This window comes from Eleutherodactylus coqui, chromosome 4 (assembly GCF_035609145.1).
Source record: "Eleutherodactylus coqui strain aEleCoq1 chromosome 4, aEleCoq1.hap1, whole genome shotgun sequence".
Classification (NCBI taxonomy): domain Eukaryota; kingdom Metazoa; phylum Chordata; class Amphibia; order Anura; family Eleutherodactylidae; genus Eleutherodactylus; species Eleutherodactylus coqui.
Genome location: NC_089840.1, coordinates 258,238,492 through 258,265,379, shown reverse-complemented (window position 1 = coordinate 258,265,379; position 26,888 = coordinate 258,238,492). Strand labels below are relative to the sequence as shown.

Below are 26,888 nucleotides of genomic sequence, written 5' to 3'. Positions count from 1 at the left end.
GACGGCACATCGGGAAAAGTAGTGGCGACTGGGAACTGAGTAGCGCGGAGCCGCCGCCGCCATCATACCTTTGAAAGCCTCCGTTTCCACAACCCTATACGGCAGCATCTCCAGGCTGATAAATTTGGCTATGTGCACGTTTAATGCTTGAGCGTGCGGGTGCATGGCGGCGTACTTGCGCTTGCGCTCCAACAGTTGCGCTAGCGACGGCTGGACGGTGCGCTGAGAGACATTGGTGGATGGGGCCGAGGTCAGCGGTGTTGAGGGTGTGGGTGCAGGCCAGGAGACGGTAGTGCCTGTGTCCTGAGAGGGGGGTTGGATCTCAGTGGCAGGTTGGGGCACAGGGGGAGAGGCAGCGGTGCAAACCGGAGGCGGTGAACGGCCTTCGTCCCACCTTGTGGGGTGCTTGGCCATCATATGTCTGCGCATGCTGGTGGTGATGAGGCTGGTGGTGGTGGCTCCCCGGCTGATCTTGGCGCGACAAAGGTTGCACACCACTGTTCGTCGGTCGTCTGCACTCTCAGTGAAAAACTGCTAGACCTTTGAGCACCTCGGCCTCTGCAGGGTGGCATGGTGCGAGGGGGCGCTTTGGGAAACAGTTGGTGGATTATTCGGTCTGGCCCTGCCTCTACCCCTGGACACCGCACTGCCTCTTCCAACCTGCCCTGCTGCTGCACTTGCCTGCCCCTCTGAAGACCTGTCCTCAGTAGGCGTAGCAAACCAGGTGGGGTCAGTCACCTCATCATCCTGCTGCTCTTCCTCCGAATCCTCTGTGCGCTCCTCCCTCGGACTTACTCCAATTACTACTACCTGAGTGATAGACAAGTGTGTCTCATCGTCATCGTCCTCCTCACCCACTGAAAGCTCTTAAGACAGTTGCCGGAAGTCCCCAGCCTCATCCCCCTGGGAACTTTCCAAAGGTTGGGCATCAGGACAAACTCCTCCGGTGGGAGAGGATTTGGAACCATTGCTGCCCATTCTGGGCAGGGGCCCGAGAACAGTTCCTGGGAGTCTGCCTGCTCCTCAGAATGTGTCATTGTAATGGAGTGAGGAGGCTGGGAGGAAGGAGGAGCAGCAGCCAGAGGATTCAGAGTTGCAGCAGTGGACGGCGCAGAATTCTGGGTGGTCGATAGATTGCTGGATGCACTTTCTGCCATCCACGACAGGACCTGCTCACACTGCTCATTTTCTAATAAAGGTCTACCGCGTGGACCCATTAATTGTGAGATGAATGTGGGGATGCCAGAAACGTGCCTCTCTCCAAATCCCGCAGCAGTCGGCTGCGATACACCTGGATCAGGAGCTCGGCCTGTGCCCACACCCTGACTTGGGCCTCCGCGTCCTCGCCCGCGTCCACGTCCTCTAGGCCTACCCCTACCCCTCAGCATGCTGTATTACCAGTAGTGCAGAAACAGAACGCTGTAATTAAATGTGCCACTTATTGGCCTGTGGTTGGAGGCTGACTTCGCTTACGGAACGCACAGCATAGGCAGGAAAGAATTTTGTGCAAGCCTGCTGTAACACTTAGCTGGCTGCGTATGAATTAGGACAACTACCCCCAGCAGAGACGCAGTACAGTCAGGACGGTCACAGGCAGCCCAAATGGATTTTTTCCCCAAATTTTTTTGGAAAAGCCCACTGCCTATATAGACTGGATATGTCTTTCACTGTCCCTGCCTCACCACCATTACTGGCCGTGGACTATGTAAAGTTACTGCAGACTGTTTCACTCTGGACAGGATGACAGCGGTGATGTAAGAGGCAACGCAGAGGCAGGAAAGAATTTTGCGCAAGCCTGCTGTAACACTTAGCTGGCTGCGTATGAATTAGGACAACTACCCCCAGCAGAGACGCAGTACAGTCAGGACAGTCACAGGCAGCCCAAATAGATTTTTTTTCCCAAATTTTTTTGGAAAAGCCCACTGCCTATATAGACTGGATATGTCTTTCACTGTCCCTGCCTCACCACCACTACTGGCCGTGGACTATGTAAAATTACTGCTGGACGCAATGCTCTGGACGCAAAGCTCTGCACGGCCGATATACAAAAAAAAAAAAAAGTGCAACACTGCAAAAAGCAGCCTCAACAGTACTGCACACGGTCAGATGTGGCCCTAAGAAGGACTGTTGGGGTTCTTGAAGCCTAAAATCAATCCTAACACTCTCCCTATAGCAGCTCCGGCATCAGCAGCACTTTCCCTGATCTCTGTCAGAATGCATCTGTGGCGAGCCACGGGAAGGGCCGATTTATATACTCAGGTGACACCTGATCTCGCCAGCCACTCACTGCAGGGGGGTGGTATAGGGCTTGAACGTCGCAGGGGAAAGTTGTAATGCCTTCCCTGTCTTTCTATTGGCCAGAAAAGCGTGCTAACGTCTCAGAGATAAAAGTGAAAGTAACTCGAACACCGCGTGGTGCTCGCCTCTAGTAACGAGCATCTCGAACACGTTAATACTCGAACGAGTATCAAGCTCGGACGAGTACGTTCGCTCATCTCTAATCATAAATCATTCGGGGTAGAAGGCACACTTCCATCTAGGACCCAGGTGATCAGGTCCGGTGTATCCCAGAACTGGCTCCATGCAGCCCAAACCACAATGTATTTGTCACACCTCAACTCATCTCTGGCACATAACTCCTCCATCTACCTTATTGTATCAAGGGCCTCCAGCCACATTGCCCTAAAGCTCACTTTAAGGCCGTTTTCACCCAGCCGAAAAAATCCGGTGGTAGCCTCACACCATTGATATAAAAACTCCTCGCATCAGCGGGTAAAATCACATGTTGGCCTGATATCACACTTGGGAACATTCAGTTTCCCTGTGGATGCGAGGCGTCTCGCAAAGCACAAACTTCACACCATTTTCTCTGCTTTGTGAAAGTGGCCTAAGGTTGCATGTGTGCAAATATATTGTTATCTGTAGCAGATATGTGTGGTGTGGGTTTATAATATGGCGCTAATGTTATTCTCCTGAGGTCTCCGTCTTTTAATTCCTAGTCTGTGTGATGATCTGCTGTGAATCAAACATGAAGCAAAAATTTGAATATTCCGTCTTTGCTGCTTTTGCATTTTATATCATAAATATGTATTTTCTATGTTTGTTAGCTTTTCTCAGGGAACAGCGAGAAGGAAATTCCAGTCCTGAATGAGTTCCTAGAGCCCTTGGTTGGGCGCTATATTCGTATTAATCCACGCTCGTGGTATGAAGAAGGCAGCATATGTATGAGGATGGAAATACTTGGATGTCCTTTACCTGGTTAGTCAGTAATAGTCAATCACTTATTTACATCATCTATGTTAGTGCAAACAAAACTATTTGCTATGCAATATGCTTCTGCGGTCCAAATTCAGTTAAAAGATAGGCCGAGCTCTGGAAACATCTTTCAGCACCACACCTGGGACGTGACCAATAGTTATGTTTATTGATTGACAGGCAGCAGTTTTTATAGAGGCACATGCTTCGATTACAATAATTCAAATCTATTATAATTAATTTGGTTGATAAAACATAAACACAATATGAATATGCAAGATAAGGAATTTTCCATCCAAAAAGCCAGGTAAGCTCAGAAGAATCACACGTGATTAACTTCTCAGAACACAAAAGTACAGTAATTCTTACCAATATTTTGGAACATACGTGTCATCTTGATCCGCCGGCCAGTCCGAATGCTACATAGCTATCTCCTGCAGCTCTGGCCTCGGTTATTCACTCAAGGCTTTTTGAGTAACTATTTACTATCTCTAAATCCTCAAGAAAGAGGACAAATGAATATAATGTAAAGAGGCATACAAGATGGCTACCTGACACACAATGGCTACACATAGGATAGAACATGGAGTCATATTCATTTCATTCATTTTTCCATGGTCCACATTGTATTTTTCATTATTAATCACATGGTTATATAGGGTATATTGACCACGGTGATTTAACACATATAGAATGTCATATTTCTTACATAGTTACTGTTACTATTGAGAGATTTCTGGTCCATTTTCCCCACATTGTAGTCCAAATTTAGTAGGAAACAACTAGAGTGGAGAAGAGCCCTCAGTATGACCAGTATTATGTGCAGAGTGCATGCAGGGGGCGGTACAGCAGGAAGTCTGTGAGATGCAACTTCAGCCAATAGCTGCACAGCAGGAAGTGATGTCAGAGGAGGGGGCGTTGTTTTGGATACATCTAGTGTACATCCCAGCAGTTATTGTTGCTTGTGGCTGTAGTGCACAGAGCACCTTGAAAACCTGTTTTTGAGTGACAAGTATTTTCCTCCTCGTATGGTTAATGACACGAATAACTCCATGTAACTAATTCTGAAAATTGCATTTCGCTGTAAGGGATTTCAGATTAAGGCCTGCAACCCACGAGTTTATGCATATTTGTGCTGCGTTTTTGAAAAACAGGTTTTGCGTATTTGCGCGTGCAAGTGCGCTTTTACTGTACTTTTTGCACACGCAAATCGAGCACATTGGCGCGTGTAAAAACGCACACAATGATGCTCCCAGACATTGAAATGGCTAATTACTGTAATGAGTTCAATATGTGTTCTTTTCCTGCGCAGATGTGGAGGAAAAGAGAAGGTTTTTTCTTTTTTGCGCAACACAAATGCGCGTGCAAAATACGCGCTTATGCATCGTCCCATTGAAATCAATGGGTTCTATTTTCTGCATATTGTGTGCGCAAATATGCCCATGTGACACCGGCCTAACTGTGCATTTACACAGGCGATTTTCCTGCATGATTTCGAAATCGCACGTTGCGAGATGCACTGAAATCGCACGGGAAAAGAATCCATTGTTTATAATGGGGGGGTTCACATGTGGGATTTTGCTGCAAGAAGACGCAATGTGAGAGCAAAACTGCGGCATGTCCTATTTTCAGCCGATAACGACCATTCATGCGATTGTGATGCTTTTTTTTTTGCTCCCATGGGGAATATTGAGGAATTTTCATGTGTATTTTTCACACTTGAGAAAATCGCAAGTGCGGCGATGCTTCTCGCAAAACACATCGCACTCGCATAAAAATCGCATCTTTGCTAGCGCCGCTAACCTCTATTGAGCCATTAGAAGTCTTGTAGAAGATTTCTCCTGGCCGAAGGAATTGCCTGCTGCGGTGTATATACTCTGCACCAGTGTGAATGGGCGAGGAACCGCAAGATTTAGTCGCGAATTGGTCACGGCTTTTACTCATTCATGCAATTTTCGGCCAATGCGGGCGGCCAAAAATCGTAACACTCATGTGAAAGAGGCCTTATGCAGAAAACTGCGATAGAAGTCTATGGCATGTTTAAAAAAAATCAAGGTAAAGAGTGTGACCCTGCGGACAACCCTTGCCGCACCAAAATAGAACATGCCGCATATTTTTGCGTATTTGCAAAAATACGCACATGTGAACGATCCCACTGAAATCAATGGGTTGTATTCACTGCGTATCTTGCATGCAAAATTACGCGTGTCATACGCGGCACATATCCGCCCGTGTGAACGAGCCCTAAGGCTCTTCTATTTTTTTGCTTTTACGGAGACTCATATATCTGATGTGTACATATAAGGAAGCGCAGTGCTATGATGTTATCGTGCAGCTGGTGATAATACCCCTGTTATAATCTACCTAGACCCCAATAATTACTATCACAGGAGGAATGAGATAACCACATCAGACGACCTGGATTTCCGACATCACAACTACAAGGAAATGAGACAGGTACGGGCCGGGGAACTGGGATTTATTACTGTGTGCTTCACTTATGTTAGCTGTGCTTTATACACATTGGGGTATAGGCAATGTGCAAGTGCCAAAACTGCCACTTTTCTAACATTCATACCGTGCCCAGCCATGTTTTGAAAAAGTGGGCATGGCTGTGTGCAGCCCGCCACATTACCTAAAATCTACACTGGTCTTTGATTAGATGAATTCTATATATTAACCACTTCACGACTGCCTAATATAAATATGCGTCGGGCAGTCATGAAGTGTGTATGGAGTGGGCTTGGGAACCGAATCTGCTCCATAACCCAGGGCTATCAGCTGTTGCGATTAGAGTTGGCTCTGATTGCGGCGGTTAACTGTTTAGATGCCATGGTTAAAGCCGTCTGTGTGTCTAAATAGTCAGCAAGAGGGGATTCACCCAGGGGCGTAACTAAAGACTCAGGGGCCTGGGTGCAAAAGTTCAGCTGGGCCCCTTTTTCCACATATGTTCTCGTACCCATGCCTAAATCCAGAGGCGTAACTTGAAGCTCCTGGGCCCCAATGCAAAATCTGTAACAGGGCCCCCAACTATAATGCTTTATTTATAGTGTTGGGCTCCCTATAAGGAGAAGAGAGGCCTTATGGGCCTCCTAAGGCTCCTGGGCCCGGGTGCAACCGCATCCCCTATAGTTACGCTCCTGGGTTCACCCCTTCCTGCACCCCATTGGCACCCCCCATAACACAATCAGGGGGTCCCAATGTGCTAGCAGAGCAGTTTGGAGCCTACTGAAGCAAAACATTTTTCAAAATTATAGCTTTTGGAAGGTGGGGACAAAAAAAAAAGGAAAAAATCTCTGGTTTTGAATAGGTTAAAGCCAATAGGGCGGATGCATCACTTGGCTGGCACCAGAATTGTGCCGTCATAAAGTTGCAATTTTGACACAAGTGCCAAAAATGTGACTTTTGGAAAATTTATACTGGCCTCCACCGATTTTTTTTTAAATGGGAGGGGCCTAGCATTTGTGGGCGTGCCATGTGCCACTCATCACATTCACTATAATTTACACCAGAAGCTAACATAAATCGTAGCTGAACCCTACGCCACATTGTAGCTGGCATAGATTTCAGTCCGGCGCACGCAGTTGCTGCCCAATGCGACAAGTGTATTAAAAAATGTTTCTACAATTAATACATATTGCACATACTAGATCAGCGTGTGAAATAGCAGGCTAGGTAAATATGCCCCAATTTGTCAGTTTTCATAAATTCTTGTACCCCTAATAAATTAAGTATTCTAAAGCGAATTTTCTTAGAACAACGGAACCTCTGTTATTCCTCCTGTCAGCACATTCTGATATCGTTCAAACAGTACCGACTATGCAAGAATGCATTGGGATACATTCCTATCCTAAAGAGAATGGTAACACCCACATTTTCAGGAGGAATAGTAGAGGAACGGCCTTACATAGTTCTAGGAAAAGATCATCTATTAACCCTTTCCAATCCACAGTCTGACATCTAAAGACATTATGATTTAAGGCTCTACAGCTCTGATGTTGGAAGACATCCGTCGGGGTTCTCTTACTGTATATTGCCAGCCTCTCTGCTGTCGGAGCCTATCCAACGTGTCACCTCATGCAGTACTGGTTTTAGCCAGCAGATAGCGCCGTTGTATAATGGCAGAAAAAGAGTAAGCCCCCTAGTAAAACCAGAATACAAATTGGATTGGGAAGGTTTAAGTCGAAGCTTGTAAATATGTAGTTGCAACAATATGAACACCCTTACATGTCTACTGTTATTACATATGTATTAAATCTCCAAGTATTGCATGTAAGTCCCTCAATCTATGAATCTTTTTTATGGCTGTTTAAAATTTAAAGTTTTGGTGCATTTTTAGTGTTTGTTTCTTTTCTAGCTGATGAAAGTGGTTAATGAGATGTGTCCCAATATCACTCGCGTGTATAACATTGGCCGAAGCCACAAGGGGCTGAAGCTGTACGCCATGGAGATGTCTGATAACCCCGGGGAGCACGAAGTTGGTTAGGAGAATAAACACACTCTATGTATGTCCTGCGCCTTCCCGCCTGTCTCTTCTACAACTGCTCTCAATCTTACCCGCTGGTTTGGCTTTGATATTTTGACTTCCACCAGTAGAGAGTTGGCCAAAAGAGGAAATGCTAAAAGCCCAGAATGGAACGGAGCTGCTCTCATGCCATGTGATGAATGAACGTGAATGAACGCGAATGAACGTGATGTCACAGGCTGAGGAGAGGCTACAATGCTCACCTTCAAAAAGCTGATCGACCCCTATGGATATGATATTGATGACGTATCTGGAGGATAGGTCGTTAATATCTTGGTCCTGGAAAACCCCTTTACCTTAAACAGCTGGTTCTATATGGCGCCAATTCTCCTTCGGATCTTGGTTATTTCTCGTGTGACTCCTTCATGCTTCATCTGCGCTGTTCCATCCTCTTCTCTTTGCTTATGTCTGTGTTATAGATCTCTGACTGATATGCTAAGAACATAATGTATAGCTTGATGAGACAGCGGTATCTTGATTGGAGCTCACAAAAATATATAGTTCAACCTTCAACTACACAGTATCTCCATCAATACATCACATATCTGGCGCTAACACATCGCCAGTTACAGAGGTTGTCCGAGGCTACAAAAAGGCACTCCTTTTTTTTTCTAGAAACAGCGCCACTCTTGTTGGTGGCTATGCCTGGTATTGCAAGTGAAAATAACTGAGGGAATTATCATCATAGCAACCATAGAAGCTTATGGGAGCTGCCAGCAAGGGGAAGGACTTTAGCAGCGGCTAGCTTCCCCTCCCTTTGCCGGCAGCTCTCATAGGTTTCTATTGGAACTTCTATTGCCGTGATCAGCCGCAAAGGGAGGTAGAGTGAGGGGGAGACAGCTTAGCATCACTAAACTCTCTTCCCCCGGCCAATGGAATTCCGGGCATATATATGTTGCACTCGGCCGTATGAATGCGGGAGAAAACACAAGATTTAGCAACAACATGGAATCTCTCGTTCATGTAATTTTTGCCCACAATGCGGGCGGATGAAAATCGCAACGCCCATGTGATATGTAGTGCATAGGCCACAGAGCTCATCCGAGCACCATGTCCTCTTCAAATAGCTGATCAGCAAGGCATCCCACGTGGTGGACCCCACTGATTGGATGACTTATCCTGGCAATAGGTCGTCAATGTCGGAGTCCCAGAAAACCCCTTTAATCCAACTTTTGTAGAGAACCAATGAACTACATTGTGGAAACTGATATGAATAATCAACCGATGGAGAAAAGGGGAATATAAGTGTGGCTGGCATCAGGAAACTAGATATTAATGAAGAAACCCTGTAAGTAGAAAGGTCTTGCTAATAAAGGTGTTCGTACGTGAGTCCTGGTCTCTCGACGTCGGCAGTGCTTATTCTTCACTCTCCTCTATCGGGTGATTACTAACCAAGCAGCAGCGGCACGCACGTCCTCGCGGTTAATAAAAGCGAGTACGGTCAGCTCCTCTATGGGTTTTTACCAGTGTTCTGCCTGCACTGAGACACCTGCTCAGTAATGTATTGTATTAATTAGGTTTTGTAGGTTTATCTATTATATTAGATTACATTATATTGTTAAAGGGAACCGGTCATGTTGGAACAGCATCATGAACTAACTTATGGTACCATAGCTGTATGTAATAGAAGTCATGGATGTCATTTGTATCCTCACCTGTTCCTCTGTGAAGATCACACGCCGCATGGAGATATGTCTCTTCTTTGAGTCATGTGCGTATGCTCTCCTGTACAAGTCTATGGGATAGAGTGAGCACATCAACAGTCATATCTCCATGCGGCACGTGATCACCGGAGGACACTGTGGGAAGCAGGTGACTATAAAAATGACATCTTCCGACTCCCCGTCACCTGCCAGGACAGCACCATAATTTAGTTTATGGTGTCGTTCCATCGTGACAGGTTCCTATGTTGTTACATAGTAACTAGAGATGAGCGAGTATTGTCCTTAGCGAGTACCTGCCCGCTCGGAAGAAAACATTCGGGTGCCGGCGTGGGTGAGCGGTGAGTTGCGGGAGTGAGCAGAGGGGAGCGGGGGGAGAGAGGGAGAGATCTCCCCTCTGTTCCCCCCCGCCGCTCCCCGCCCGCCGCCGGCACCCAAATCTTTTCTTCCGAGCGGGCAGGTACTCGCTAAGGACAATACTCGCTTGAGTAATTGTCCTTAGCGAGTATGCTCGCTCATCTCTAATAGTAACCTAGTATGTTAGGCTGAATGAAGACAATATCCATCTAGTTCAGCCTCTTTCAACCCACCCCCCACATTGCTCAAGAGGAAGGCAAAAAAAAACCCAACGAGCCAATTGAGCTCATTTGGAGGAAAAAAAATTCCTTCCCGACTCCATCTAGCAGTCAGAATAATCCCTGGATCAATATTTGAGTTCCTACCTGACCCCAAGACCCGGATTAACAACCCCGCTGGTCACCTAATGTCTATATCCTGTAATATCATAGCACTCTTAAAAGACATCTAGCCGCTTCTTAAACTCCTCTATGGATTTTGCCATCACCACGTCTTCAGGCAGAGAGTTCCACAGTCTCATTGCTCTTACAGTAAAGAACCCCCTTCTATGTTGGTGATGAAACCTTCGTTCCTCTAGACGTAGCGGATGCCCTCTTGTTACCGTCGCGGTCCTGGGTATAAACAGATCATGGGAGAGATCCTTGTATTGTCCCCTCATGTATTTATACATAGTTATTTGATCGCCCCTTAGCCGTCTTTTTTCCAGGCTATTGCATGTTTAATCCTAAGGACCCCACATGACTGTATTTGCATGCACAATACATAGAGAATAGAACCCATTGATTCAAATTACTCTTTTTCGCATGCACAGAAAAAACTCAATTTTTATGCACATTTTCAGACCAAAGTCTATGGGAGGTGCGCAAATGCACGCTCAATGCGTGCGCAAATGTGCAATATTCCGTGCAATGCAGCAGGAAAAAGAACATATCTCAAACTCATTAGGCTAAATAGCCTTTAAAATCATGGCAAGGATGTGTCCCACGCCCATGTGACCTGGTCCTGAAAGCGCAAAAAGTACAGTAATGTGTGCAAATGCTCGTCGTTCATAGCACAAATATGTTGCACTCTAGGAAGCCTTTTTGCACACACTATCGTATGAAGAGGTCCTTAGAGTCCAGTATTACGCACTGGGGCAGGGGCGTAACTATAGAGGATGCAGGGGATGCGGTTGCACCCGGGCCCAGGAGCCTTAGGGGGCCCATAAGGCCTCTCTTCTCCATATAGGGAGCCCAGTACTATGAATAAAGCATTATAGTTGGGGGCCCTGTTACAGGTTTTGCATTGGGGCCCAAAAGCTTCAAGTTAAGTCTCTGTGCAGCATGGTTTGGTATGGGTACGGGTACAGATACAGATAGAGGGGCGGCCCCAGCTCACGTTTTGCATCAGGGCCCCTGAGCCTTTAGTTACGCCCCTGCACTGGGGTGTCTATATTTTTGGACTATATGGGTCATGCTCAGCTTCTGGCTATTTTGAGTTATTGCAATTAAAATAGCATTTAAAAAAGGGGGCTCTAAAAAAAAGTTGAGTCAGTTGGCATCGTGCTGGGACCCCCTAGAATCAACTTCAAGTGAACTTGTCACCAAGTTTTCCCTTTTTTCCCCCTTCTGGCACAAGTGTCAGATCTGACGTGTCTTGTGGATGACATGGGGATGTCATCCACATCAAACTGAGAAGGGGCATGTTTACAGAGAAGACCCTGGCTTCCTGAATGGTCCAGGTACACCCACCAGACTATTCTGACCTAATTACCATATGGATCGGCGATTTAGAAAAATCCTTTTCTACATCAGTGCCAGGATTATGATTAGTAAAAGAAATATATTGAAAAAGCTTTATTAATGGTCACACGTCTCCTTTAACATGTGAGTAACCTGGCAGTAAGTGTTCAGTTTTACTGCAGCCCCACCGCAGGGAAAATGAAGCATTACACATCTCCATCTTAACATAATGGGCTGTCAGGACATGCTTGGTCCTCCAGAGTGAGAGACACTCTTTCCGCTCTGGCCAGCAGAGTCCTGAATAAGGGACCACTCGTTATCAACTCTGAATTTGCTAATAATGTTCAAAAAAAATGGGTCTTTTGCTATGTTTGTAGTAAAATGTGGCAAAAAACGCACGCAGTTTTTTAGCAAATGCACTTTTTGGTATGGTTTTTATTGCAACCGAACTGCCCCATGTGATGGAACCTAACAGAAAGATTGGCAGGAGCTCCAGTTTTGTAGTTAACCAATAAACTCATAGAGGCAACCAATCAGAGGACAAAATCAAGCTTTACCTTTTGAATCACCATTTATTATTACTGAACCCTAATTATGTAATTGGTCTTCTGATTGGTAATCTGCGTAAAGTGGGCCGGTACACTTGACTATGTCTTTTTGTGTGGTGTGTAATCATGAACTGCGGTTGCGGTGTCCCTGTTTCCATCTATCCAGGAGAGCCTGAATTCCGATACATGGCTGGAGCCCATGGGAATGAAGCCTTGGGACGTGAGCTTCTTCTCTTGCTGATGCAGTTCCTGTGTGAGGAGTACCTGTCGGGCAACAAGCGGATTATACACCTGATCACCAATACACGTCTCCATTTCCTTCCATCTGTCAACCCAGATGGGTACGAGAAGGCTGCCGAGCTGGTGAGAAGTAACATTTGGATACATAATGATTAGAGATGAGCGAGTATACTCGCTAAGGCACATTACTTGAGCGAGTAGTGCCTTAGCCGAGTATCTCCCCGCTCGTCTCTAAAGATTCGGGGGCCGGCGGGGGAGAGCGGGGAGGAACGGAGGGGAGATCTCTCTCTCTCCCTCTCTCCCCCCCGCTCCCCGCCGCAACTCAGCTGTCACCCGCGCCGGCCCCCGAATCTTTAGAGACGAGCGGGGAGATACTCGGCTAAGGTACTACTCGCTCGAGTAATGTGCCTTAGCGAGTATACTCGCTCATCTCTAATAATGATGCTTACTATCATCATCCAGCTATGAAAGTTGGAGTTATTGGTGTCTTCTATCAGTAAGGGTCTTTTTTTACTCTTTGGTTGTCTTCCAGTTGACTGTCAATTTCTCCTATTGTAAGGATGCTGTGGGAGTCTAGCAGTCACTACTGGCCCATTCTGACCCTAAAATGCAATGTTTCTTTATCTGGGATGCTTCAACTGTTGCAAAACTACAGTTTGCGTCTTGGTGTGCCGAAAGTTGTAGTTTCACAACAGTTGAGGTTCTACAGGCTCGGTAACACTGCCGTAATGCCTTACAACTGTACTCTTATATCATTGCTGCAGAGTTACCACCTGGTATACAGAAACTCTCAGGGATGGGACGCTAATCAAAACTTCACTCCAGCCTTTTCATTTTGCTGTTTTGTTGCTTAGTTACATCCTTTTTATGGATTTTAGGGCTCTGAGCTGGGAGGCTGGTCTTTAGGCCGATGGACAGCTGATGGGATTGACATAAATAACAATTTTCCAGACTTGAATTCATTATTGTGGGAGTCGGAGGATCGTCCTAGGAGTATACGTAGAGTCCCTAACCATTACATCCCAATTCCAGACTGGTTTCAGTATGAGAATGCCACGGTGAGTTAAGCTGTCAATACATATTCAACACTTGTTAGACTATAGGTTTTCCTCATGACCTACCCATACATATGTACGCTGGGCTTGGTTGGTCCTGCATGTATTTTCAACGGGAAGAGGGAATAAGCCACTAATGGTCAAGTGGCTTACGTCTTGTGTGCACAAAGGATCAGGCATGATTAAATCTGAACTTTAAAGGATTTGTCCCATTAGCAATTGGTGGCCTATCCTACAGGATAGAATAGCTGATTGACCAGGTTCCACCTCCCAGGATCCCTGGTAGTCAGCTGCCCCCCTGGACTGGTGTATTTGTATAGAACTGTTATGCTGCTGGAAATAGATAGCTCTGTACATGGTGCTGTGGCCCGGGTTGGTATTGCAGGCTGGGTCGCATTCACTTTAATAGGAACTTTGAGTCCCTATGGCTCTATTCTGTATTTTAGACCTGTTGGCATGCCATATACCACCTTGAGGCTTCATATTGTTCACAAGAAGCATTACTGTAACTCCTTAATATGGAATACTATACATCATAGTAAATTTAGTTTATTTCTCGTGAGCTTTGATGGAATCAATAAGAAAAATGCTTTTGTGAATGTCCAAAAAAAATTGGAGACACATGAAGATTCCAAATGTCCGCTACCAGACTATGGGTGCTGTTTTCCAGATCCTTATAGTGATGTCAACAATGCATAGTCCCTGTTTTGTATTATTGTCAGAGCGGCATTTGCATTCAGTGGGAGCTGTGCCTGCGGTACCACACTGCTGTCAGCTAATTGGTGATCATCCCAAGTGGTGGGCCCCCATTGACTATTAATGAACTATCCTGAGGATAGGTTATCAATAGGAAAAGTCCCAGATAACCCGTTTTTACGATATGTAATTTTTCATGCTTTGGTTGCTATTCTTTACTTTAGAATCTATACTGTCTAAGTATAAATTGCTCCTCCTCACACTGCCAAGATATGTAATAACCTATATAAAAATGTAATTCTGGAATGTACAGGGTTTAACTTTACCATCTGTACCCACAGGTTGCCATTGAAACCCGCGCCCTGATTACATGGATGGAAAAGATCCCCTTTGTTCTAGGTGGAAACCTGCAAGGAGGAGAGCTGGTGGTGTCTTATCCCTATGACATGGTGCGCTCACCATGGAAGACCCAAGAATATACAGGAACACCTGATGACCATGTGTTTCGTTGGCTGGCATACTCCTATGCTTCTACTCATCGGCACATGACAGACTCCAGCCGGAGGCCGTGCCACACTGAGGACTTTAACAAGGAGGAGGGCAGCGTCAATGGAGCCTCTTGGCATACAGTAGCCGGAAGTACGTTGTGCTCTTAATCCCTTGTTGCTATGAAGTAATAACCAGGATCATAGAAAAGATTTATATCTAGTGTCGAACTGTAAAATGACAATGGTCCTGAAGATATGTAAGGTAGTCTATTGGTATTTTTGGCCCTGGGGTTATTTTTGCCCTGCCTTTCCTTACCCACTATTATTGTAGGGGGGAGTGAAGATTGATACAGGGGTATAGTTCGACATCATAAACAGTTGAGGCCATACCTCAATAATTATATATTCTAAGAGACCAGGGCTACATGAAACATGCTGCCACAATGCCATGATTCACTTGGTGGGTCAAGATTTGCTATCCTGCTATATTTTAGGTCAGAGAATTGAAAAAAATATGTGGGCTGTCCTGTCACTGTTCTAGTTTCTATGCACATATTAGTAGTTATTGCAACATTTTAGCAAAACGGACCATTGAGAATGGGTTATCTAACTCTGCCTTTGGCTGATGCCACCACAAACATACTTTAAAAAAGTAACTGTGCTTTTCAAAAATTTTTGACATGTTATAGGGACATGTCAAAAGTTTTGATCACTGAAGATTCGGGTGCTAATCGCTAGAACGAGGTAGCACAAGTGCTTATCTAAGCACTTAAGGGAGATGGAACTATACCTCTGCAGCGCCACCTATTGGAAGGCAGCATTCCTGCAAGTCAATGTAAGACTCTTTAAACAAGCCTTGTAACAATGATTGGGAATTGAAAGCCAAGCCAGAATCCATACACAAACAGCTGTGTTGGGGTGTTTGACCCTCATCAGAGTGCACTAGGTTTCTGGCTTGGCTAGCGAGAGGCCTGTAATGTGGGTCAGGAATACTGCCCTCCAATAGGTGGCGCTGCAGAGGTATTGCTTCATCTTACTTATTTGCATATTACCCAGAGGAGCATCAATGGCCTTTAAGTCTCCTCACTGACTCACCTTCTAGATGCTCTCCGAAAGGAGAAAAGATAGCATTCTTGACCCACATCACAGGCCTCTCACTAGCCGAACAGAAACCTACTGCACACTGATGAGGTGCACAACAATCCCGAGAATGGCACAACTATCTCTGGCAGTCCCCTTAAAGGGGTTGTCCCGCGAAAGCAAGTGGGGGTATACACTTCTGTATGGCCATATTAATGCACTTTGTAATATACATCGTGCATTAATTATGAGCCATACAGAAGTTATTCACTTACCTGTTCCGTTGCTGGCGTCCTCGTCTCCATGGTGCCGTCTAATTTCAGCGTCTAATCGCCCGATTAGACGCGCTTGCGCAGTCCGGTCTTCTCCCTGGTGAATGGGGCCGCTTGTGCCGGAGAGCTGCTCCTCGTAGCTCCGCCCCGTCACGTGTGCCGATTCCAGCCAATCAGGAGGCTGGAATCGGCAATGGAACGCACAGAGCCCACGGTGCACCATGGGAGAAGACCTGCGGTCCACCGTGGGTGAAGATCCCGGCGGCCATCTTAGCAAGGTAAGGAAGAAGTCGCCGCAGCGCGGGGATTCGGGTAAGTACTATCCGTTTTTTTTTTACCCCTGCATCGGGTTTGTCTCGGGGGGCCTATTGAATAAAAAAAAAACCCGTTTCGGTGCGGGACAACCCCTTTAATTAATGCAGCGGCACCTTGCTTGTGTGACTGCCTCTTTATTCAGTTTCCTCATCAATGAGGGGGGGGGGGGGGGTTGTATTGAACCCATAAGTGAGGAGGAGAGACATAGAAACTACGTTCTTGGGATTGGTGGGAGTCTCAGCTGTGAGACCCCGACCGGTCTTACTCTAGATCCTTTGGATTGGTGATAAGAGTCTATTGTGGTACAACCCCTTTTAATTAACCTATTTAAAGAGAATCTGTCACATCCCCTAACAAGCGGAATAGGCTGCATACCTTTACAGCCGAGTCCTTGCCGATTCCTCTACTGTTATTATTTTTATTCTAGCCCCCTCATTTGCCCCTAATGACTTTAGCTAATTTCAGAACCCGATATTGGTCAATCGCCAACTGGGCAATCTCCACTGGTCTTCATCAATGGCTGATGATATGATTGACTAGAGGATGGAGATCGCCAACTTGACAATTGACTAGTATTGGGCTCCAGAACTAGCAAGAGCCATTGTGGGGGAACAGGGAGGGGTCTTAACAAAAATAAAAACAGAGAAATCAGCGAGGATGTGGCTGTGAAGGTATGCAGTCCATTTTGCATGTCAGTGGATGGGACAAAACTTCTTTAAATATGCCTAGAAAGACTTGAACCACAGCACTAAACTAATGTTGTGGCCCCTTCCTTTTGCAGATTGACAGGGGACCTGACAGCCAGACCCCACTGATTAATAAGTGATAGTATATCCTAATGATATGCCATTATTTATTATGTTGGAAAACGCCTTTAACTAGGACATGCTGGAGCTGGCCTGATTTAAAATATAGTCAGTACAGTTTACAACAGCCCGCTGTAGACAATGATCCGGTCCCCGCTGATCCCGAGTTTGCTGAGTCCTCTTTGCTAACTCCTCTTAGCAGATAATTATTATTTAGTGTACGTTCTTAGTTTCCATTTTTATGCTTTTTGGGATGTGTCCCAGTTAATGGGTGGTTTTATAGAAAGCAGGGCTCATACTAAATGAATTCCAAGCACTACAATGAGGCATAAACAAAAGGAAGAGGGTAAGACAAAGAAATGCTGTACTTTACAGGACCACCTGGCGAGTCGATGAAATGAGTTGCATTCTAGCATTCAGACAAAGAACTGACAAAATGGAAATTTTGCTCTATAAACCGTCTTATTTACATGTAATGGTAGAGGAAATAGACGTTATTATTACAAACATATGCGGCGCCGAGTCAACAAAGACACAATAAAAGGCCAACAATTCAGTTAAACATCATCTGCATTACATATGTATACTAAGTTTCTATACTATTGTGAAAGGAATCAGTAAATTGCTTCAATCTTGTAACTTCTGCTTAATTGTGAACCCCAATATGTATTGTAGCAACACAGGGGTTAATGAGTACACCAATGGTAACTTTTACTTCTTGTTCAATTTATTCAACATAAGTTTAGCATAACAGAAACAACTGGGTCTACAGAAAAGTGATAAAGTTTGCAAATTCCATCAATTTTCCATCAGTTGCTCCTCCAACAGTCCACAGTAGGAGCAATTAAGTCCACAACTCAGCTAAACAGCAATAAGTCCATTTACTTTTACAGACCTGTAGTAGTCCACAAACACAGCTTGTCTTTAGTCTTCAAGTCTCTCTCCAGACCTCTTGCTCCCAGTCCTGGTCTCCCCCTGGACCTGTCTCCGGCTCTCACAGCCCCGCTCCCTCTCACTGGAACTGTCTCGGGCTCTCACAGCCCAGGTCCCTCTCACAGGACCTGTCTCGGGCTCTCACAGCCCAGGTCCCTCTCACTGGACCTGTCTCGGGCTCTCACAGCCCAGGTCCCTCTCACTGGACCTGTCGGGCTCTCACAGCCCAGGTCCCTCTCACTGGACCTGTCTCGGGCTCTCACAGCCCAGGTCCCTCTCACTGGACCTGTTTCGGGCTCTCACAGCCCAGGTCCCTCTCACTGGACCTGTCTCGGGCTCTCACAGCCCAGGTCCCTCTCACTGGACCTGTCTCGGGCTCTCACAGCCCAGGTCCCTCTCACTGGACCTGTCTAAGGCTCTCATAGCCCCGGTCCCTCTCACTGGACTTGTCTCGGGCTCTCACAGCCCCGGTCCCTCTCACTGGACCTGTCTCGGGCTCTCACAGCCCAGGTCCCTCTCACTGGACCTGTCTCGGGCTCTCACAGCCCAGGTCCCTCTCACTGGACCTGTCTCGGGCTCTCACAGCCCAGGTCCCTCTCACTGGACCTGTCTCGGGCTCTCACAGCCCAGGTCCCTCTCACTGGACCTGTCTCGGGCTCTCACAACCCCGGTCCTTCTCACTGGACCTGTCTCGGGCTCTCACAGCCCAGGTCCCTCTCACTAGACCTGTCTCGGGCTCTCACAGCCCAGGTCCCTCTCACTGGACCTGTCTCGGGCTCTCACAGCCCAGGTCCCTCTCACTGGACCTGTCTCGGGCTCTCACAGCCCAGGTCCCTCTCACTGGACCTGTCTCGGGCTCTCACAGCCCAGGTCCCTCTCACTGGACTAGTCTCGGGCTCTCACAGCCCAGGTCCCTCTCACTGGACCTGTCTCGGGCTCTCACAGCCCCGGTCCCTCTCACTGGACCTGTCTCGGGCTCTCACAACCCAGATCCCTCTCACTGGATCTGTCTCGGGCTCTCACAACCCAGGTCCCTCTCACTGGACCTGTCTCGGGCTTTCACAGCCCAGGTCCCTCTCACTGGACCTGTCTCGGGCTCTCACAGCCCAAATCCCTCTCACTGGACCTGTCTCAGGCTCTCACAGCCCCGGTCCCTCTCACTGGACCTGTCTTGGGCTCTCACAGCCCAGGTCCCTCTCACTGGACCTGTCTCGGGCTCTCACAGCCCAGGTCCCTCTCACTGGACCTGTCTCGGGCTCTCACAGCCCAGGTCCCTCTCACTGGATCTGTCTCGGGCTCTCACAACCCTGGTCCCTCTCACTGGACCTGTATCGGGCTCTCACAGCCCAGGTCCCTCTCACTGGACCTGTCTCGGGCTCTCACAGCCCAGGTCCCTCTCACTGGACCAGTCTCGGGCTCTCACAGCCCAGGTCCCTCTCACTGGACCAGTCTCGGGCTCTCACAGCCCAGGTCCCTCTCACTGGACCTGTCTCGGGCTCTCACAACCTAGGTCCCTCTCACTGGATCTGTCTCGGGCTCTCACAACCCAGGTCCCTCTCACTGGACCTGTCTCGGGCTCTCACAGCCCAGGTCCCTCTCATTGGACCTGTCTCGGGCTCTCACAGCCCAAGTTCCTCTCACTGGACCTGTCTCGGGCTCTCACAGCCCCGGTCCCTCTCACTGGACCTGTCTCGGGCTCTCACAGCCCAGGTCCCTCTCACTGGACCTGTCTCGGGCTCTCACAGCCCAGGTCCCTCTCACTGGACCTGTCTCGGGCTCTCACAGCCCAGGTCCCTCTCACTGGACCTGTCTCGGGCTCTCACAGCCCAGGTCCCTCTCACTGGACCTGTTTCAGGCTCTCACAGCCCCGGTCCCTCTCACTGGACCTGTTTCGTGCTCTCACAGCCCAGGTCCCTCTCACTGGACCTATCTAAGGCTCTCACAGCCCCGGTCCCTCTCACTGGGCCTGTGTCTGGCTCTCATAGCCCCGGTCCCTCTCACTGGACCAGTCTCAGGCTTTCACAGCCCCAGTCTCTCTCACTGGACCTGTCTCAGGCTTGTAGCCCACTTCACCACTGACTGTAGCAGAAGGGAACACCTTTATCCTACTTACTGACCACACCTGTGGGGTTTTTTCCCTTGTCTCAGGCACCAGACTGCCTGTCTGTTGCCCCCTACAGGTCATTCTCTGTAGTGCACTTCTACATAGCCCTCCCCCTTGATAAAGGCCGTAGGCCATATCACACTTTTCTTCTTTTGGCCCTCCAGGGTCAAAACTCCAGCCTCGGGAGTCTCTTTCTATTTTTACTTGTCTGACAAGTTCTTTCTTCTGGTCTTCACTCTGCTCATCACATCTTTGCAGATCTCTGTCAGATTGTGCCCTCACCACTTGCAAGTTGGCTTCCATGTGCAACTTTGTATCCTCTGTGTCTTGTAACTCATCTTCAAGTTTCTCTATCTGAATCTTAATTTCTTCTTCTTGCTCTTCCAAGGCTTTAGTAGACCTTTCTAGTTTATGTACACTCTTCCCAACATCATCCTTGGAGCTAACTAAGTCCTCCATTTCAGTGCACAACGACTTGTTAAGTTTTTCAAACTGAGCCTTTATTATTAAGGTCTCTTCTAGCTCAAGAACCTTCTCTCTGTATTCTTCCAGTTGCTCTTGTAGCTCATGCTCCAGCATGGCCTTGCTATAGATTACAGTCTCTAATTTACTTTTCCATCCATTCAGCTTTATAATTATTAGCTTTTCCTCACTTTGTAACAATTCTATTTCTTCTCTTGGTACCATGTTGTCATCAGTTAGAACCATTAGCATTCTTCGAAGTTCCTTTACCTCTTAATCTGACTTTTCCTTGGTAGTATTCAGTTCACTGATGAGTTGGTCCTTGGAACCAGCTTCCCTGTGATAGGCTTCTACCATTTGGACAAACTGTTTCTTCACTTTCTGGGTTTGCTTTCTGAAGTCATTATTCTCTTACCACAGTTCTTCCAAGATTTCTGCTTCCACATCTGAGACCTTCTCAGCTTCAGTAGCCTCACTTTGTAAACATAATTTGGCATTCTTTACAACTTGTAACTCTTTTTTCAGATTCTTTAACAAGGTTATGTTTTCTTTTCTGTTTGAACTGGGTTTTAGACGTCTCTGGTCTCCAAACCCTCCTTTCAGCCACTTGACTATTTGATTTCCAGCATTTAATCTTCATGCACAACTTCTCTGAGAACTGCTGAAGCTCTGTTCTTTCTTCTGAAACCATTTTCAGGGTGCGTGTCAGTGTTAGTACCTCTGTTTCTTTCTCATTAGCCCTTTTTTCTGCATGCTCAAGTTCACTGGCATATCTTGCAGATCTAGATTTCTCTTCAGTCAGCTCCTGTTCACACAGTTTCTGTTTCTTCCCCAGTGTGGACACAAGCTCCTGTTGGTGACCAAGCTTCACAGTAACATCTTCTAACTCTTGCTGAAGACTTACTTTAACCTTCTCAAGTTTATCATAGGCGGCTGTTTTCTCTTCATACTGCTGCCTTGTAGCTTTTAATTCCCCTTGTATTTCTGTTTTCTGCTCTTCCACAGAATCCAAGCATACAGCACTCTTCTCCAGTCTATATTCCATGTCCGACACCTCAGCCTGAAGTGTTGCAATCTGCTCTGACAGGTTTCTTTTAGCTGCTGCATCTTCCTCTACCTGCTTGAGGAACACATTTTTCTCATCTTGCATTGTCTTCAGGTCTGCACTGAGACCAAGCCTCTGCTGCGTCTCTTCTTGCAGTAACGTCTGGGACTGTTCACTCTGAGCTTCCAGTCCACCTGCAGTCTGCTCACCTGCTCAGACAACGCTGTCTGCACACTGTCACCTTCAGTTATTTTTATTTGTAGCTCTTGAAGCTACATCTCTACTGTATTTCTCTTGCATTCAGACTCTTGCTTAGCCTGCAAAAGCACCTTCAGTTTATGGGTAATCTCAGTACACTTGCTTTCCACAGCCTGTTTGACCTCTTCCAAGGTTTCATTCATCTCTTAAGCTTGCTCTAACCATTGGGACAGTTCCTTCATAGCTAGCGCATGGGTCTGATTAAGGTTCTGGATCTGAGCTTCATATAGTTCTATTCCTTTATCCCTGCTTATCTGTAGCTGGGTCAGCACCTGCTCCTGACGAGCTTCTTGGGCTTTCTTAAAGTCCAATATGCCTCTCAATACCTCTGCTTGCTTTTCTGCTTGGCTGCAAGCAGCTTTCTCTATTTCCAGCTTTTCCTTGAGCTGATTTATCTCAACTTCACATTCAACATTTCTCTTTGCAGACTGTGTCTTCAACTTTTTCAAGCCTTGTTCACACCTATGGGTTTGTTTTCCCAACAACACCCTGTGATCAGCTTCAGTTTCAGTTAATCTTGTTAGGCGCTCCTTCCTCCTTAAGACTGTCTCACTTTGTGCTGGAGGTGCTATCTTCTCTGTAGCCCTGCCTGACTCTGTCAGTGCAGCCAACTGCTTCATTAGGAGTTGCCTTTGTTCCAGCTGCACCTGCATAGCCTCCACATGGGCTTTTTGCTGCTGAGCCATGGTCTCCTGTTGCTGCACATTCTCCTGCACCAATTGCCTCAGCAATTCCTCCATACTCCCAGAGGCTGTCTGCATTTACACTGCCGTTTTTGAGCTGGGACATTCACTGCTCGTGCCAGCACATCCTCCCCCATATGTAGCAACACGGGGGTTAATGAGTACGCCAACGGTAACTTTTGCTTCTTGTTCAGTTTATTCAACATAAGTTTATCGTAACAGAAATGACTGGGTCTTCAGAAAAATGATAAAGTTTGCAAAGTCCATCAATTTAATCCTTCAACAGTCCACAGGACGAGCAAGTAAGTCCACAACTCAGCTAAACAGCAACAAGTCCATTTACTTTCACAGACCTGTAGTAGTCTTTAGTGTTCAGGTCTCTCTCCAGACCTCTTGCTCCCAGTCCAGGTCTCCCCCTAGATCTGTCTCAGGCTCTCATAGCCCCGGTCCCTCTCACTGGACTTGTCTCGGGCTCTCACAGCCCCGGTCCCTCTCACTGGACCTGTCCCAGGCTTGCAGCCCACTTCACCACTGATTGTAGCAGGAGGGAACACCTGTATCCTACTTACTGACTACACCCGTGGGTGTTTTCCCCTTGTCTCAAGCACCAGACTGCCTGTCTGTTGCCCCCTACAGGTCATTCTCTGTAGTTCACCTCTACAGTATTTATAGCTTAATGAACCTATAATTATATATTTAGGAATGGCAATTTTCTATTATTAAAAGGGTTATCCCAGAATCTAAAGCTAGCCCTTATCCAAAGGGGTACAGTTTCTCTTTAGGAAGAGCACCTGGAAGGTTGAGTAGACTTATAGGGCCATGCATGCTCCTCTGGGAAATATGCAAATGAGATGATGGAACAATGCTTCTACAGCCCCATCTATTAGAATTTAGCTTTCCTGAAAATTAAAGTCTGACTTTTTTAGCAGGCCTTATTAAAATGACTGGGTATATAAGACAAAGCCAGAGTCTTATTACAAGGCCTGTTAAAAGGTCAGACATTGACTTCTAATAGGTAGCGCTGCAGAGGCATTGTTCCATTTTCCCATTTTCCTATCCACAGGATAGGGGATAACATTATGATTGTTGGGGATCTCACTGCTGAGATCCCCACTGATCCCAAGAGTTCTGTCACTGCAGGCTTGCTTCCACCACCCACAGTGATGTCAGACTGAATGGTGCGCTGGCCAACCATGTGCAGCTGCTGGTCCATTCTTTTCAATGGGACTGATGGAAATAGCTTGGTGCTTGTAATCTACTGCCTCCAGCAGTCCAATTCAAAATAAATACAGCAGCACTGTTCATGTGCCTCCTTCAATGCATTCAATCTGTTCTTCATTTGCAGGGGCTGCAGTGAGGAGGAGGGAGGAAACAAGACCCCGCTTTCGGGATCGGTGGGAGTCTCAATGGTGACACCCCCACCAATCATAAAGTTATCCCGTATTCTACTGGATAGGGGATAACTTTAGATTTTGGGATAACCCCTTTAAGACTGTTTTCATACAAGATTATTATGTCTGCATTTCTGTATCTGCAATATGGATGACTGTTCCAGCCAGCTCACAGCATCATGGGATACCTACGGTCCAGTCGGTACACTCATCCGTATTATGGATGCAGAACTGTGGCGGTAATACACTCATGTGAAACCAGTCCAACTGATTAGTATAATCAGAGATCATACAGTAGATCATGGCTGTGGACTTTGCCTTCGACAACAGCTTGTATTCTGCCAATGAATTTGCAGGGCACTGATGCATAATGTGAAATTCCTCGCCATTTAGGGAGTATATAATTGTATAATAAGGCCGTTATCACACGGCCAAGAAAATCGTCGTAGGTTTGTGTGTTGCGAGACGCACAAATCTCGCATGAATATAAGCCCCATTCTTTTGAAAAATCGCGGCATGTCCTATCTTTGGGCATGTCCTTGCATTGCATCACCCATTGTTTTCAATGGGGGCGGCAACAGCATTGCACCACATGCTAGGAGCACGCGGTGCGATTTGAGGTTTCCCAAAGTGATGCAAGGCGGTTTTGATATAAAAACACCTTGCATCCGCCGGGATATCGCATGTTGGTTAGCCTGATGTCACACCCGTCCATGTGAACTTAACCTTAATGTCAATTAAATTTCCTTTTAAAAAGCATGTAGGTTGGAAGGATACAGTTTTTCGTTGTAGAGACCACCTAGTAGGTGTGAAGAGTAGTGATGAGCGAACTTTTGAAAAGTTTGATTCAACTGTTTCGCCAAACATTTGCTAAAAGTTTGGTCAATCCGAGTTAGTTTCAGTTGAACCAGAAGTTCAAAGTCTACCAAAACCCCCCAAAACTGATAAACATCACTGTCTATAAGCATAAGCCATAAAAGCCGTGTATAATACTCTGAGAGTGTTACACAGGGCATTTATGTCTCTTAGACAGTGTTATAAACAAGCGTTCAGGGCTAATGTTGAGTGAACCATTGGTTCACTCAATATTAGTGAGGAGGAGACTTAAAAGACCAGCAATGCTCCTCTGGGAAATTTGGGATGCAAACAGGAGACATTGTAATAACCGCCACTTGCATTCCAAAAAACACGTAAAAAATATTTTTGGAATTAGCCTGTTATGCCAAATTAAGCAGAGATGAGCGACATTACATACTCCATACAACAAGGCATTCTGCCTCCTTTCAACAGATATGAAGCCACTGACTGGTTACTTCCATGAGGTAGGGCTATGGCAAGGAAGTATTATGCTGGTTAGCACTGCATCAGGGGCAACTGTGGCTGGCACTGTGAGGCATTGTGGCTGGCACTCCTTTAGACACATTGGGACATAATTAGAGATGAGCGAGTATACTCGCTAAAGGCAATTGCTCGAGCGAGCATTGCCTTTAGCGAGTACCTGCCAACTTGAGATGAAAGATTCGGGTGCCGGCGCGGGGGAGCGGTGAGTAGCGGCAGTCAGCAGGAGGGAGCAGGGGGGAGAGAGGGAGAGAGAGATCTCCCCTCCGTTCCACCCCGCTCTCCCCCGCAGCTCCCTGCTCCCCGCTGGCACCCGAACCTTTTGCCTCGAGCGGGCAGATACTCACTAAAGGCAATGCTCGCTTGAGCAATTGCCTTTAGCGAGCATACTCGCTCATCTCTAGACATAATCTATTGTGCCCAATATGCCATTTCTCTGCAATTCAAAAGTTGTCATGTTGGCACATGAGCCGAAACTGCAAGTTTTATGTTTGGAAAGTTAGCTCATTTGATGATAAGAATACTGTATATTAGGAATTGCTTTTTATAAGGTCATTCTACACCTAGTGCTAAATCCAGATGGAAATCATTTTCCTAATTGCCTGGAATTTTCCCTTATTATCATTTTCTTCTAATTGCATCTTATGAAAGTGTTTTGTATCTGTCGGTTTTTGTCTTCCTATTCGTAGGTATTAATGATTTTAGCTACTTACACACCAACTGCTTTGAGATCTCCATCTATTTGGACTGTGACAAGTACCCGCATGAGAGTGAACTGGCAGAACAGTGGGAAAACAACCGAGAATCATTAATAGTCTTCATGGAGCAGGTTAGTGTTCATACACAACTGTAAGAACTTTGAGAATATCCTAATCGATCTATAAATGAGGACGATTATCGCTTAAAAGTAAAAGAAATGTTGGATAGAAAATGCTCCCAGATCCTAGAGGTACATGGCACAGAGATTCTCTGTTACGTTCTTGCAGGGCTTAATTATGATGCCCTTCAAGGACATCACCAACACGTTCAATCATGATGTGGTAATGTCCATAATGGACCACATACATGTACAACATTGCCAAAACAAGGGATACTCCAAAAGAGAGGAGTTATCCCTAACCAACATTGGCTTGGAGGACCCTGCCTAAAAGCAAGGTGATTGTCCTGGTAGGGGCAGACCCACATCTCGTATGGGGGTTTAGGTGTCCGTACAGCAACAGATGCATGAGATTCAGGTGTACACACACCTATGGACAGAGGGGACTCTGACAGAACATGTACTTCAGGTGTCTGACCACCATCAGAAGGAGGAAACACAACTGGACTCGGGCATCTGACTATCATCGGACGGGTAGAGCAAACAAGACAGGACTCAGGTCTCCGAACATTATTGGAATGGTGGTTTAAACAGGACAGGACTTAGATCAAACACAGGCAAACATGCATGCACACAGAGGAATAACCCATACAGTGCTGAGTCCAGAATTAATACACCTCCATTATCACTGATTGGCCGCTAGAGGAAACACTTCTTCTATCAACCAAGCAGTCCACGCACAACTGGAGATATTGAAATAGGGAAGCAAAGAAGGGGAACCTGAAACACTTAGGGATTCCCTACAGAAGACACCCAATGGAATGTCTGCAATGACCGT

The 26,888-nt window shown here is 46.5% G+C and overlaps 1 protein-coding gene and 1 pseudogene across 2 annotated transcripts in view; one reads left to right on the top strand and one right to left on the bottom strand.

The window, feature by feature from the left end:
• CPXM2 (carboxypeptidase X, M14 family member 2) overlaps nucleotides 1-26,888 on the top strand; it is a 107,909-nt gene that overhangs the window by 66,191 nt on the left and 14,830 nt on the right. For both annotated transcript variants that reach the window (XM_066601163.1, XM_066601162.1), the window contains exons 7-13: nucleotides 3,108-3,258; nucleotides 5,624-5,712; nucleotides 7,613-7,736; nucleotides 12,234-12,430; nucleotides 13,186-13,365; nucleotides 14,400-14,697; nucleotides 25,923-26,062. In XM_066601163.1, coding sequence (XP_066457260.1) covers nucleotides 3,108-3,258; nucleotides 5,624-5,712; nucleotides 7,613-7,736; nucleotides 12,234-12,430; nucleotides 13,186-13,365; nucleotides 14,400-14,697; nucleotides 25,923-26,062 — 1,179 coding nt within the window. The remainder of the gene's footprint in view (nucleotides 1-3,107; nucleotides 3,259-5,623; nucleotides 5,713-7,612; nucleotides 7,737-12,233; nucleotides 12,431-13,185; nucleotides 13,366-14,399; nucleotides 14,698-25,922; nucleotides 26,063-26,888) is intronic.
• LOC136624979 (myosin-9-like) lies at nucleotides 19,964-22,561 on the bottom strand (annotated as a pseudogene).